Source organism: Magallana gigas, chromosome 7, assembly GCF_963853765.1.
Source record: "Magallana gigas chromosome 7, xbMagGiga1.1, whole genome shotgun sequence".
NCBI classification, from domain to species: domain Eukaryota; kingdom Metazoa; phylum Mollusca; class Bivalvia; order Ostreida; family Ostreidae; genus Magallana; species Magallana gigas.
The window spans coordinates 31,816,364-31,831,894 of NC_088859.1; the positions used below are offsets into that span (position 1 = coordinate 31,816,364).

The following is a 15,531-nucleotide window of genomic DNA, read 5'->3' on the forward strand; positions in this document are numbered from 1 at the left end:
ATAAAACCTTAATAAGCTTTAAAAATTGTTAAGATGTTGTTATATGATAAAGCCCCCAAGACCAAAATTACGATTGACAATCACAAACTGTGAAATATGTGGCGAAAATGAATTCTACGGTTTTTTCTTTTGATCTCATAGTCTCCAGGTAGACATTTTGCGGTGCCTCTTATCAGAACCTTGTGGCACTTTCAAATTGATTAAAAATCATTACACAAAAGATTATAATATAACATCCCTCGGAGCCCTGAGCCAAACATAACAAGAGATATTCAGGATAACGAGAAATAACTTCATAATCAATCTTAACAAATTTAGATTGATGCGAAGATAAAAACGCTAAACTCTTTCACTCGGCAGGGGGGAAGAAATAAAAAATAGGACCCATTGAAAGATTATCTAAACTTCAAAAAGAGGGGGAGGTGATGGTTACATCTGCCGGGGTACAAGCGCGACTCGGCTCCAGCCCGAGACAAATCCATCATACAGTCAGTCCTGCCATAATATACCCAAATACTCGATCAAATTATTGACCTACAAGTAAAACCAAAATTGGTGTGAACCCCGACACATTCAACAATAACCTGGTCCATCAAATGCCAGGCAGTCTGTAATTACCCAGAATCCTTTATTTTCTCTGAGCGTTCAACTGGAACAACACCTAATAAGAAAGCCCCAAACCTCATTGTCTATGACAATTAACTTCTTGGACCCTTTTTAACACAAAGCAAGCGCTGGAATATTTGTGGAGAAATCTTTGTGTTTATGCTTCGAAAAAAGGTTCTAACTGACAGTCCTGATCGCCGAGACATTGCCGTTTGGTGTATTTTTACGAAAGTTTTCATACACGCAGTATGTGTTCAGCAGACTGATTCTTTCCACGTGCCGCACATTGATTCTACTTTTCGCTCAAAAAGCTGCAGAGGACTTACTTTGCTGAAAGTCAATATTTGGAAAGGAGGTTTTAAGAAGCATGAAAACAAAATGAACAAAAGTTTGGGAGAAGTGCTACTGGGGAGCTGACATCAATCACGGGCCTTCTCGCGATGTGACTGGAGACAGATCCTCTCTGTTTGCTAGACTCTTCAGCCCGCCACAAGCAACAGACTCCTATCTCCCAGAATACCACCAAATCCTCTATCTAATGCTAATGAGAAAATATTGACCCTGTTTCTCCATTGACAATAACAAATAGGGAAGTGTTTGCTAACTATGAGGTGTAAAACACTAGGTAAATTCAGACAAATCGGACAAGGATTTTCGTTTCTTTCAGAGAAATCCGGCTCACGTGTTTACGCGCTTTCTGTTTAACTTTCAGATTACTTCCTATTTTTGTTTCTTTCAATGAAGTTAGGCAACTGCTTTATAATAATGTTTTAAATTTGGAATGACAAAAGGGAAATTTTTTATTTATTTTTTCCTGATCATATTGTTGTTTTTTCATGAATTCACAATAAAACTGGAGTATATCTGTAAATATAGATGCAATGATTTTGGGGGAAATTTTCTAAAGGATTTTTAAATGTAGGTTTAAAAAAATGCTTTTTTTCCCAATTGGAAACAACTGAAATCAACTACTGAAATTCTAGAAACAGGACCAAAGGTATTAAAGCTTATCATTGATCCATCTGAACAACTTTATGAAAATTAATTTTTGTAATAAAAGTATGCCTTGAACTGAAACAGAGGAAAAAAGCTGTTGCAATGACTAGCGAAATTTGATAGTTAGCCAGATTGATTTCTGAAAATTTTAAGTAGGATTAAAAAAAATATCAAAGCACATAACCAAATCATGCCAGCAAATAAATTTAGTCTATTTTCTGAATTAAATTACCAGTACTTCAGAACATGCACAGGGTACACATTGAGTGTTGCTGTCGATATGAAAATATAGTACTGCAAAATAGAAGTAATCATCATTTCCACCAAACTTCATCAAAATACTGTGGCATCCGCATTTTTTCAACCTGATGAAAACTCTAGAAAAGTTTTGGAAACATCCGGCAGATACATTAGATCAATGGTAGAACTATTGGGTTAGCATAATGATGCATTGAAGAGTTTATTTTTAAAGCTTTGACAAGAAATAAAAAATAACAGATGTAAAAGTGTAGCGGGAAGCTGGTTCGCTCGTTAGAACAAGGAACCTGGACAGAAAGCATACAATAACACATGTCACCTCTACATGCTTTAGTCATCACTTGCCGAGGAGAATTTTACACCCACTGACAATTCAAACACTCCACTCTCTCATTTAAAATCTCTAACGTCCCTACCAGTCACAAGAAAACACATTAGATAACAATGAGATCGTACCCCTAGTAAATGTAAATGACATGGCACCTGAGGACTCTGTGTCCGCCTAATGAAATAGCCCAGGTAAATTTTAATTCTGCGGAGGATATACACAGGGATCATTAAATAAACAGTTGTACAATACTTCAGGAACTAACGTTTAATACTTTGAAAACCTCATTTTCATCAATTTTTCTCTTCTTTAAAATTTATCATACAAATTATAATTTATATCTAAACTTTGCACTTATAAAAAATATGAAATATTAAATTAAACATGCAATTGCAGAACTGATTATTAGAATTAACCAAATGAACTTAATTAAGCATCCAAATCAGTATAGTATTTAAATTATTAAATTTAATGCATCATATAAATTTGAGATAATTTCATATTTCAGCCTCTACAAAACAACTTACTCGATCTCAATCTCCGTACTCTTCTGTCACGCCAATAACAGTTTATGTTTTTCAGAAGCATGCAATCCGCCTGTTTTAGCACATTTTGTTTCCATCAATATTTTGAGGCATTTTTCTAATCCATATCGTAATGGGTCTTTGATGACAACGTTTCAATCAGACTGGTCCCAAGAAGAAACAGTTGATGAAAATAGGGGATTAGCAAAATTGATTCAACAGAAACAAAATTAATAAATTTCCAGTTTATGGGCACACAGATTACCCTTCATCTAACATGCAACACTCAAGACTAGAAGCATTCAGATTTGCATCATATCAAGATTTGGATCAGAATTTCAATACTGTGGTGGAGGTTTTAAATGTAACAAGCCCCTATCCTTTAAAATGATACTAACACCGAAGTCCAATGTCATATACTCTGGTGATGAATGTATTAAATTCTAGACCCCCTTCATAATTTTTTCAGTCCCGCAGAAGTATGTCTCCGCGGCGAACTTTTTGACCACATACAGTCAGCACCTGCAACATTTCTTCTCAATTCGCTTATTTTACGATTTCACAATTTAAGGGTGCAAAAAAAAAAAGTTGAAGCAAATCTGACTACATAATCCGGCCTAAGTTTATCTGTGGATCGCGATCACTTGTTCCACACATCTGTTGATAGATAGCAGTGGTGAGGTTCTTTCCACCCTCACGTGTTAAAAACTACTCAAATCTTCATTGCTGTGAAACAAATAATTTTTATGGTAATCGTAAAATTATGGAACTGATTGAGCCTTTATGACAATTCATGTTTCGGGAAGGAAATCAAATCAAAACCAATGATAAGCCCCTCGCTTCACAGCTGCAGGAGGCTTTCTTTATGAGACTTCATAAAACAAGGCAACTTGTTTTTTAAGTAAAATATGTCAAACTAGAATGGCGTTGAGGATCGTTCATTCTACCAATAACTCAGGGAAACTGTCAGGGTTCAGGGGGGAATGAGGGTGCTATTCTCAGCGGCAGGGGGCTCCCCACAAAGACTGCTCCCCTGCAGTAGTTGGAAACTCTTCTTGTCAAATCTTAGCTCACATTCTAATTAATTAGACTCAACTTTACTTTCAGCATAGTAAATCCACTTAAAACCTCTTTAATATGCTGTAAATTACCGTAATATTTCACAAGATTCTACACCAAACCAGATGTTTGTAATCTGTATTCAGATGTTTTTCTTGAACCTTTCCAGACAAGGGAAAATAACAAATATATTAAACAAGTGGCTTAGATTTTGCTTATTTTCTCAGCTCAAGAATCGTGAAGCTAATCCCTGATAGTATCAGTTAAATATTCCAGAGGTCATTGAATTCTGAAATGGCTATTTCTCTATTAAAGTTGCCTGTTGCCAACATGTAGCTGCGGACAATTTATTGGCTTGGCAAGCTTGAGGCGTAATATTCTTATCAAAGAGGTAATGAGTTTAATCTTTGTTTTTATCGAGGTTCTCTTGTAATAAGTCACAGTCCTGTAGCTTATCATAAACTAAGGCCCAGTGTTGGCCTATTACATGTCAATATTGGAAAACAACTCTCATGACCAAGAGACCATTTAAACACTTCATTCAAAGAAGGATAACTCTAGGCAAACACTGTACTTGTGATGCAGTTATGTTTCTTGCTCCTCATGTATTTCCAAAATTTGTAGGCTTTTTTTTTTTTTTTTTGGGGGGGGGGGGGGGGGGTGAGAGATAAGGAACAAAAATGTAAAATATTTCTTGTGTTACTGGAAAGCTTCCCCTAGTAACCTTGGTCAACAGCCTAATCTCTGTTGTTCTTTTTTTGCTTTTCAGTAGGCTTGTTCATTTTAACAATTTGGTCAAAAGCAACAACTACATTAAAGCACATTTAATTAAAATTCCTGAACTTTTCACACTCTAGTTAATGCATATAGTGTAACAGGATACGAGAAATAATGACAAACCAGACTGGGATTCGAACCCAGGCCCCCTTGACTCCTTAGTCAGGTGCTCTCCCAACTGAGCTATCTGCTGCTGGTATTCGAACTGGTCTGACTGTCACATTCCTCCCCCCATAAATGATCTTTGGCCCTGAAGATCACCCTAGGTTCTTCTCCTGGAAGGATGTAACTTGTCAGTCCTGGGGTTGGTCCAGAACCAAAATGTAATGGGACAGGAGAAATAACAACAGACCAGATCAGGTTTAAAACCCAGGCTGCCTTAATCTCTAGTCAGGTGCTCTACCAACTGAGCTATCTTGCGCCAGTATTTGAACCAGCCTGACTGTCAAATCAGTTTGTAACATAAGATATTCATGAATATTGAAGTATTATGCAAAAAAGTGAACTTGGTGCAAGCTATATACTGTAAAACGAGAAAATTTGGCGCATACATATTTTAGAGCAAACGCAAGTGCTAATACATTAGCGCAAATAAATTTTAGCACACGCGTCTTTTTAAAAAAAAAAATTATTAGTTTAAATTTTCTTGTTGGATCCACACCCGTATTACTAGCTAGTATATTTTGTGGTCACTCAAGCACGCAATTACAATCGCATTGAATTATAACTCACGTACACAGGTAAACATATACTAGAAGTCACTCTTCCCGAGGTGTGGTCATTGCATGGACGTGTCATAATGTCGATCTTAAACTTTATCAAAAACGGAAACGTGACGAGTTTCTACCTGATCCAGAAAAAGAAAACAGCAAAGAAGAAGCAGAATTATGTGAATTTATTAATGATTCTTTAGAACTGCCGAAGACACCAAAGCGGAAAAAAATAAGAGCCAAAATTGGAAAATATGCAGAAGAGAACGGAGTCATGAATGCTTCCAGACATTTTACCTCGGAACTTGGTTCACCCATGCGTGAAAGTACTATCCGTAATCTGAAGAAAGCGTATATGAAAAGCAGAGACAGAACCCCTTGCCGTAGAGTTTTAGAATTACCGAAAGGAGACAGGGGTCGACCACTGATGCTAGGTAAATACGACGAGTTAGTACAAAACAACATATGAAAATTAAGATTGAACGGGGGTATCGTCAATACCTGGATAGTTATGTCCATCTCACGTGCAGTGCTAATGTTTCATCAGAAATCTCTGTTAAGTGAATTCTGCAGGCCCATAACAATAGAAAAGTCTCTGGCAGAATCGATTCTCAGGAGAATGGGGTACGCAAAACGGAAAGGGACTAAGTCCTACAGCAAATTAAAACAGTTGTCAAGAAGCACTCCATCCCAGAGTCTTTGATTATCAACGTTGATGAAACAGGTGTCAATATTGTTCCTGTAGGAAACTGGACTATGGATCTCGAGGGAAACAAACAAGTTAAGATTACGGGTTTAGATGATAAGCGTCAGATTACTGTGACTCTGGCGTGCACCGCATCAGGTGTTCTTCTCGATCCGCAAGTCATCTATGAAGGAAAAACTCCTGCATGTCACCCCAAGTTTAAGTTTCCCGAGGGTTGGGCCATTACGCAGTCAGAAAATCATTGGGCAAACTCAGTGACAACGAGAGAGTAAGTAAAAATTACTATAAAATATTAATAATTTAAAACAGAAAGTTGTTAACTTTCCAGAGTAATGACTAACTTTTTCGGGGTTTTTTTCAGGCTGGTGAACTCAATCATTATTCCCTACATTAAATCAACTAGAAAGCGACTTGGTATCAAAGCGACATCGAAGGCCTTGTTACTCTGGGACTTGTTCAGGGGTCATCAGGACGACGAGGCTCGCGCGATCCTAAAACGCAACAACATAGAATTAGTCTATATATCCCCCAACTGCACAGATCAGTTACAACCACTTGACCAGTTAGTAAACAAAGAATTCAAAGGTGCTCTGAAAAAAGAATTTCAGAAGTGGTACGCCGACTCAATTCTCGATAAAATGTCTGAGAAAAGTGACGACGAGAGCCTTGTATCTTCAATAAACCTCAAGTTATCCGTATTAAAACCTGTGCATGCCCAGTGGCTCGTCCGTGCTTTTGACAGTATTACTGCAAGAAAAGAATTGCTTGTAAAGTCGTTTGAAACCACAGGAATTCTGAATGTGATATGATCATTTTAATTCATGTTTTATATGAATGTTTTGTAAGACGTTTTACAGTTTTATCATTGTGCATTTTTATCCAAAAAAGCACTTTTAAACTTCTAAAACTTGTAAAGAACAGTAATAAATGATTGTGCAATGTTCGTTTTTGAAGTGAATAAACTGGTAGTAATCATGTACTGTCAGCGTGAATGATCGCTACGCTTGATCACATTTTCACCTCGAGGCGCTAAAGAGAGTTGACACGGGGAGAAACCCAACTATGAAGGTGATAATGATAGGTACTAACAGCCATTCAATTAAATTATTTAGTCCATGTTTATTTGGCAAATCCATACTGTTTACCTGTGTGAGTGTGTAATACACCGCATGGCCGAAATTACGTAAGCCCGCACTTCCAGTGTAATGATATATTAAATAGGCCGTAGTGATTATTTGAAGCCTGAACATAGTGAATAGTATGAGGAACCTTTGGCGCACTACAAATTTTAGCGCTCAGAGGCGCTTGCGCCAATGGCGCTAAAATTTAAAGTGCGCCAAGTTTTCTTGTTTTACAGTATTCACTTTGGGCTCAAGTGAAACATGCAGTTATTTTGAAGGCAAAACAACGAGTAGTCAAATACTATTGATACCAAAAGCCAAAAACTTAAGGTCGCAAACAGTCAAATTGCTATTTCACACAAACAACCAAAGCTTTTGATGAAATTAATGGCACTATTTTTTTCAACATTCAAAACATAAAAATTACCGTAGGTCCAGTATCTAGCAAGGAATATTTTTTTTCCTTTCATATTGATGCAAGATAAACATACAAGGAAATAACACATGTTACATAATCTCCATATTTTAATATCAACCTTATAAGTAACGAGTGAAAAAATAATCAGGATATACCAGGTAGTGTAAGGAACAGATCTGACAGTATTACTGTTATTCATGCCACAAAGTTACAACAATCACAGCATCACTCAATGGGAAGATCTCAAACTTTGTTCAGTAACAGTTGAAAGAAGAGATCTCAGACCATTTGTAATTGTAAACAAACAAACAAACTCAATGCTGATTTTATATAACAGCAACAGCTTCAACATAATGTTAGGGACTTTTAAACATGAGGATGAATGAAATGTGACTTGTCTCCAGACAAGTAATACAGTTGTATGCTATGTTACAACAAGCATTCTGAGAGTATTGCATAAGCAATACAAGTCCCCTGCCAGTTTGTATTATTCTATGAAAGCTTCGAAGTATACATCTATTTCATAATTATTATAAACGAGATGTTATGCTATAATCAGAAATAAAAGAACAGAGGAAATTCAAACTATATAGTTGATATAGAAATTAAATTAAATATGGGGAAAATAATACTCTTTATTCTATCCTCGTTTATTCAATACACACTGAACCCGATAACGAACCCGAACATTAACAAATTGGAATAAAAAATATCAATTTTCTCAAAAATATGTCAATCAGACACTACAAAAGTGTAAACTTGATCTGTAGTTTGACATTTTGAAGCTGTTCAGCAAATTTCATATAATTCCTCAAATGCATAAGTAAAAAAGTGTGGAAAACTGAAGTGGGACAGACAGATAGATGGAGAGGAAAGCTATAGTCCCCTCCGGTGAAACAGGTAGGGGACTATATAATAACAGATGAATGTTGGTAAGAATTTTAACAGATATCTGCATCTTATGGTAAAAAAAACTAACAAATGTCTAATATTTACAACACAATTCAATAAATGAAAGGTTGAGGACCATAAAAAACAAAGAAATTATTCAATATACAGCTGTATCATGTAGGCTGTGCGACAACAATTTCAGCTGCATCAAAAAAAGCAACATATATAGCTGATTCAAATAATGATGGCCAAACAACAACAATTTCAGATGTACATGTATCAAATGATGCAGGCCATGCAACAACAATAATTATTACAGTTGAATCAAATGATGAGGACCATATAGCAACAAACACAGATGCATCAATTGATGCATTCCATGCAACAACAATAACAGCTGTATCAAATAATGACCATACAGCAACAATTACAGCTGTATCAATTGATGAGGTTTAAAGAACAATTACAGTACTGATCAGACCTAACCTAACAGAAAGTAAACCCCTCCTAAACCCTGGGTTTACTTTCTGGGTTTACAGTGGGCCCAGTGTAAACCCAGAGTAAACCCAAAGTAAACCCAGAGTGGACACAAAGAGTCAGAAGGATATCCCTGAAAGCTGACGCTGTGTATTTGGAATATACAAGGGGCAGGAATTGCAGGCAGTAGGATGGTAAAATAATAGACAGGTCTGCTTCACATTTTAGTGCATACAGTTGACCTCAAAAGAAATTTCCAAGTAAACCCAAAGTAAACCCTGAGTAAACCCAAAATAAACCCCGCATGGACCCAAAATTTTCAAAACGCAAACCCAGAGTAAACCCAAAGAAAACCCAAAAAGTAAACCAGGGGTTTAGTTGGGTTTTTTTCTGGTGTTAGGTACTGTACAACTGTATTAAATAAAGAGCACCATACAGCAACAATAACAGCTTCATCAAATAATGAGGACCAAGAGAAACAGGCCATACAAAAACAAACACAGCAACACTTACAGCTGTACCAAATGATGAGTACAATACAGCAACAATTACAGCTGTACCAAATGATGAGTACAATACAGCAACAATTACAGCTGTACCAAATGATGAGTACAATACAGCAACAATTACAGCTGTACCAAATGATGAGTACAATACAGCAACAATTACAGCTGTATCTCAAATAAGTAAGGCCATTCAACAACTATTTCATATATTTCAAATGATGATAGCCATGCAACAATAATTTCAGGTGTATCAAATGATGAGGACCATGCAGCAAAAATCATAGCTGTATCAAATGATGAAGACCAAACAACAATATTTTCAGGTGTATCAGATTATGCAGGCCAGGCAATATCAACTTCACATGTTATGCAATATCAAATGATAATTACCATACAGCAACAATAACAGCTCTATCTCAAATAAGGAGGGCCAAACAACATTAATTTCAGATGTACCGGTATCAAATGATGCAGGCCATGCAACAACAGTTGAATCAAATGATTAGGACTATATAGCAGCAAACACAGATGTATCCATGCAACAACAATTTCAGCTGTCAAAAATAGTGATGACCATACACCAACAATTACAGCTGTATCAAATGATGAAGGCTAAACTACAACATTTACAGCTGTATCAAATGATGAGGGCTAAACTACAACAATTACAGCTGTATCAAATGATGAGGGCTAAACTACAACATTTACAGCTGTATCAAATGATGAGGACCATTTATTAAAATGAAAAATAACTTGTTCATAAGTCTAAGATTGATTCAGCTGAATTATTTGCATTCATTTGAATGGTACCTCATGACAAATATAGCTCTCATACAGCCAGTATAACAACATTTACTATGAAGTCTTTGAGTAGTGACTTACTGCTGTATCAAATGGTGAGGGACTTCTCTTGCCTTCTCCTTTCATCATGTCTTACATTCTGTGTTCCTTCTCCACAACACAGGCTAATGGAACTACTGGTGAAGGTGTTTCAAATATTGCCTGTCCATTGACTCTGCTCAAACAAAACAATATTATATAATACTTAAATATCAAATCAATTACTGTAGATTCCTTATTTAACACCAGTACTTAATTCCGCAAGTCTGCTGTTTTTTATTAAACCATGAGCACCAAACTTTTGATTTAATTTCATATATGAGGTTCACAACTGTTTAAAAAATGGGAGGTGAGATCTTAAAATTGATATCTGCAAAGGACACTTCTCGCAATTTTTACGTGGATATTAATTCCTTGCATTTAATTAGGAATCTACAGTATTAAAGATAAAATAACAAAAGACTGAACACTGATGATATGTCCCATTGAATAACAGTAAAAGTAAAATATCTTTTAATCTGTTGGGAGTTAAGTTTCATTTCTTTCATTGTTAGAATACAGTAAACTTATTACCATGGCTGTTTGTAATTGTGGAAAATAGCTTCTGCTAAATCAAGTTAATAGATAAATGTGTAGCATGAACATGCTTCAATATATAAAATACAGAATTATGCTAAATCAAATCTATGCTAACTTGTTGAAAAATCAATTTCCACAAAATAACATTGAACATTGAATACATCCCTTTTTTTCGTGTGTCACAAAGTTTACGGAAATGGGGAAAATGTTTAGCATTTTTAATTTATTTCCATCATTTTTTGCGATTTAAAAAGTTTTTTAAAGAAAATAAACCAGAATATAATTTCCGTGTTATCAATAGTTTGCGAAAAACAGCGAAAATTAGATCATAGCAAAAATTACCAGATATACGTTGAGTGATTACAGTATATCAGTGGAATTAAATTTTATATGGTAAAGGGCTCTCAAGGCACATTTTGGTACAGCGGCTGAGACCACTAAAATTGTATAACTAAGCTTTGGTTTGGGGAAAATCAACAGATCTAAAAACTCATCACATTTTCATTTTACAGTATCTTATGTTAGCAAATTTATTGTAACCTCAAGATGATTGGAAGATAAATATGATCAGCTAGAAAAAGGTGCCTATTTTGAATTCGAAATTGGATTGTTCAGAGCCCTTGTGGTGTTAATGACCTTGAACTTACTGTAAACTGTTCCATCGTTTACATCTGACCTTGACCTTTAAAACCACGCTCTATCTCGTACATTTGTAAAGTTTTTTGTAAGATAAGACTTGTTGAGCAAAAAGAATAAGATGTTTTTAATAAACTGTTACACTTTATAATCTTTGGTATACCAACTTAAATATTGGTTAAAATAGACATTAATCATACATATGTAACTGCTTGATTATGACCAAAAACCCATTCTATCTCAATATTGTACAAATGTCTGCCGGACCAACAAGTTCTCCTTTCATTTCATTCTTGTTTGTAGGGCAAAACTTACAGATACATTTAACACATGACTTCAAAAATTTAAGCATACTTCCACTGGGTGCTGAAGATTGCTTACAGCCAGTTTCCAAGGGGCCCTTTTGAAGACTTCCATATTGTACATCCATGTACAATTCATGTGTTTTCTCCATTGTGTATATGACTTTTTTGTCCCTAACTTATCGTAATAACTGATAACCTCTAGGAAATTCCACATATGAAATGAGAGTTTGGTGTTTTCATTTGAAAGACTCACACAAAATTTCCATCCAATTTCCCAAGAAGGGAGAATATTAAATATTCAGGGTAACATTAATGATTCCGGTGTCAGAAACCTGGGGATACACTTTAACCCAGAAACCAGAGCTTAGAGACAAAAGGGATTTTATGATATACGCTCACAGATTAAATTTCTCAATGAAATTTTCTTATTTCTTAAAAATGCAGATCTTTTATCCTGATAAAACTCAGTATCGTTTAAGCATCAATTGTGAAGAACCATAAAAAAATCACAAGACCTGACAAGGCTTATAAAAAATTGAGTTCTTTTTTCAAATCACAAAGCATATATCTGTTTTTTGGAACTACTTGTCAAGAATTACACATTGACAAGGATCTCTGGGAGGGAGAGAGTTTGACTACAGTGTACGGGCAGAGCTGGTGGTGCAAGCGTGCGAATCTCATTATGTTTGTAGTGAGGGGGAGATGGATTTCTTGGCATGCCATGCAGTAAGCTGATAGCGTCACTGGTGTAGATTTACAGACTCCACCAGGTGAGGCGCCGGCACAGGAGTCAAGTTACCAGCATAAAAACTCCACAGGTACAGTATTAACAGATTCCCCTCAGCAGCCCCCCAAATCATGTAACTTTCTTTTTGGTAAAAAAAAATAAAAATACCCATGAAATTAATCCAGCTCCTTTTACAATGGGATATCCGATGGCCTAAGAAGTGACTTTTTGAAGCAGAAGTTTCTTTTTCCCTGCATCGGTGTCTCCCCCTAATTTATGAGCAAACGTTCTCTGTATATCATCAGCCTTTCCCTGTGCTGGCATTTACTCTACTCCCTGTAACTTATGAAGTAAAAAAGCTTTTCAATTCTGTAATTTCAGTGTACCCAGGAAGTAGAATGTCAACTTTGTGCTACATTCCTTCTTGTATGAGGAAAAAAAATTAACTTTTTTCAATTTTTTATTTTTTAAATAGCCCTAGCTCATGAAGGGTTACTCAGTATAAACCTGCCACAGTTTTAAATAAAGTGACCTGTTTTTCTTCAATGAGCATAATGGAATGTTTCATGAATTCCTATAATTAAATAGGCTTTTTAAGAAAAATCATGTGCTTTGGGCCTTTCATAAAAAGTTGTAGATTTTCCCTTTAGATACTGCAGGGATCAACTGGAATAATGTGACATTCAACCCTGGATTAGATGATAATAAATCAAATCTATGTTTTGCTTTTCAATCTAGAGACCGATATGTCACTAAAAAACTACTGTTGTAAAATATGTAGCAGGAAATTATCACATTTATCTTTTTCAAGGATGTCTATATTTTCATGACACCCTTTCAGTAGGTTTCAATCACTTATTTTAGTGTACTTACAACCATTAAATGTTTTATCTAGAAATTATGGAAAACATTGATTAATATTCCTTATTCTCTCTCTCTCTCTCTCTCTCTCTCTCTCTCTCTCTCTCTCTCACACACACACAAACATATCTTCATTATTAAAATTATTTCATAGGTGTGGAAATTATTATTTAAGATTATAATATGGATTACTAATCATAATCCAATCATCTAAATTTTGGAGCATGTTTGTATTTCTTTTTTTTAAATCAAGGCACAAATATATTCTATTGTTCATTTAAAAAAAAATGTAACAGCCCCCGCCCCCCCCCCCCCCTTCTCTTTTGCCAGTATATACCAGCATACACTGTGATATTTCAAATCAGAAAACATGATGAGGGCTATTGATTTGATTTTGCTCATATCACTCTGCTTCTATATGCACATTATTTTCAATGCCATAAATTTTAAAATACACGCAGATACCATTCTGACAATTAAATTGCCATGACATGAATGAAGAGGCCAATGCCAATGGGTTAAATTTTATATAATTCAGTTTAACAAAACACACACACACAAAGTAATAAGATTAAGAAAGCTTTTTCTCTAGAACTTTAAATAACCAAAACGATGAAAACCCAAAATAATAATCTAGTGGAAGCACGCAAGAATGATAGAGCAGAGCTGGTCACAATACATCATAACATGTGTACATGTGCACCGTCTACAAGGTACTGTACACACACACAGATCTTACAAACAAGTGTAAGATTTTTGCTTCCTTCTTGCCATAAACACTTTAAGCCAACCATAAAATTATAACTGATCATTCCTGCATAAAAGAAAAGCAATCAATCATTGGAAATAATAATTTTCAAACCAAAAATTGGTTCGCGCGAAATTTACCGTAATCCAACATCAGCAACACTCACGAGGGCATTTAAATATGACAACAAATCGATTGTAAACACACGTGCTAATTCCCTACAATATCGACGAAGTAAATGACGTCGATATCATAGCAAACGACTTGTCACTTACTTTATAGAGTGTCCCGAGTCTTGCACGTTTCATCCTGGGTCACTACAATACACAACTTGTTGACATATCACCGATCGTAGTTCCTCGTATTCGCCATTCGGCTTAGAATCCTGGGTAAACCTCCGCCGAGATGAGGCACCAGAGGGGCGCGGTGTTCTTACCGAAAACACCATTTGCCCCGCGGGAATTTAAATGTGAAAACTGTATATGTATGCAGCGAGAAATATTATGCAGGACTGGTTATTAATTTATTGACGATCTAATATTTCATACTTTAATAATAGTTTACCTGATCTATATCATATTTAACTTTCATCCAAAATGTAGCACTGGTTACATCAGTCATTTTCTTTGATTCGTTCTGTCTTGTAGGCCTATATTGTACATGTTGCTGTGTTGAAATAATTCTGCCATTCTGTGATCTTTTGCGAAATCACTGAATCTGGAAAAAGTGGTATACCAGGGGTGTATATATATTACGTCACAGGGTATACATTTAAAAAATGCAGTGGCGTCGGAAGCAAAATGAAAGTGGGGAGGACCTAACATCAGAAATCTTGACGAGCAAAAAAATAAAAAATAAGTGATTCCGTTTATAGTCATCCACAAAAATCTAAACAAGCGTAGTATACCTCTGAAATCTTCAATATCACTCTTAATTTCCTTACATTCTCTCAAAACAGTACTGGGGGTGGGTGGGGGGAATTGAACTTTAATTGTGATACTTCAATTTTTTTATATGTAAATTTAAAGAATGATATTTGCTGCAAAAATGGGGGAGGGGGGGCTGGTCCCTCTCTGATGCTACGTGCCGGATAGTCTAACTTTGCAATCAAAGTGGGGGGGGGGGGGGGGGAAATACATTTCATTGACACTGTAATGTTCAGGATATCAAAGAAACTTCTGTAATATAGTATTCAGTACAAAAATCATTGTCTTCATGGTGAAGATATGTTTCATTAACAAAAACTTCATTAAACATAATCTATTTTATCAGAGTGATATAATTGGAATAAAAAACATATTTGGTGTCAGTAATATTATAAATAATAGAATCTTCAAGTTTAGGAATGCTGTAAATGTAGAAATCTATGCAAAATTGATATTAGAGCAGTTATAAGCATTTAAATGTGTATACGCATAGAATTATGTAAAACAAGAGGGATCCCCTAATTTTAATATC

General features: G+C 35.5%; 1 protein-coding gene across 2 annotated transcripts in view; it reads right to left on the bottom strand.

Annotated features, from left to right (window-relative positions):
- LOC105318383 (eyes absent homolog 1) overlaps positions 1-14,522 on the bottom strand; it is a 50,313-nt gene extending 35,791 nt beyond the window's left edge. Inside the window, exons 1-2 of one of the 2 annotated variants that reach the window (XM_011415454.3) lie at positions 14,349-14,522; positions 10,260-10,392 (exon numbers count right to left, since the gene is read on the bottom strand). In XM_011415454.3, coding sequence (XP_011413756.3) covers positions 10,260-10,307 — 48 coding nt within the window. In that variant the 5' untranslated portion in view covers positions 10,308-10,392; positions 14,349-14,522. Of the gene's footprint in view, positions 1-2,715; positions 3,034-10,259; positions 10,393-14,348 lie in introns of those variants that run through there. The other variant, XM_034456821.2, reaches the window with a different exon arrangement.
- Positions 14,523-15,531: the final 1,009 nt, after the last annotated feature.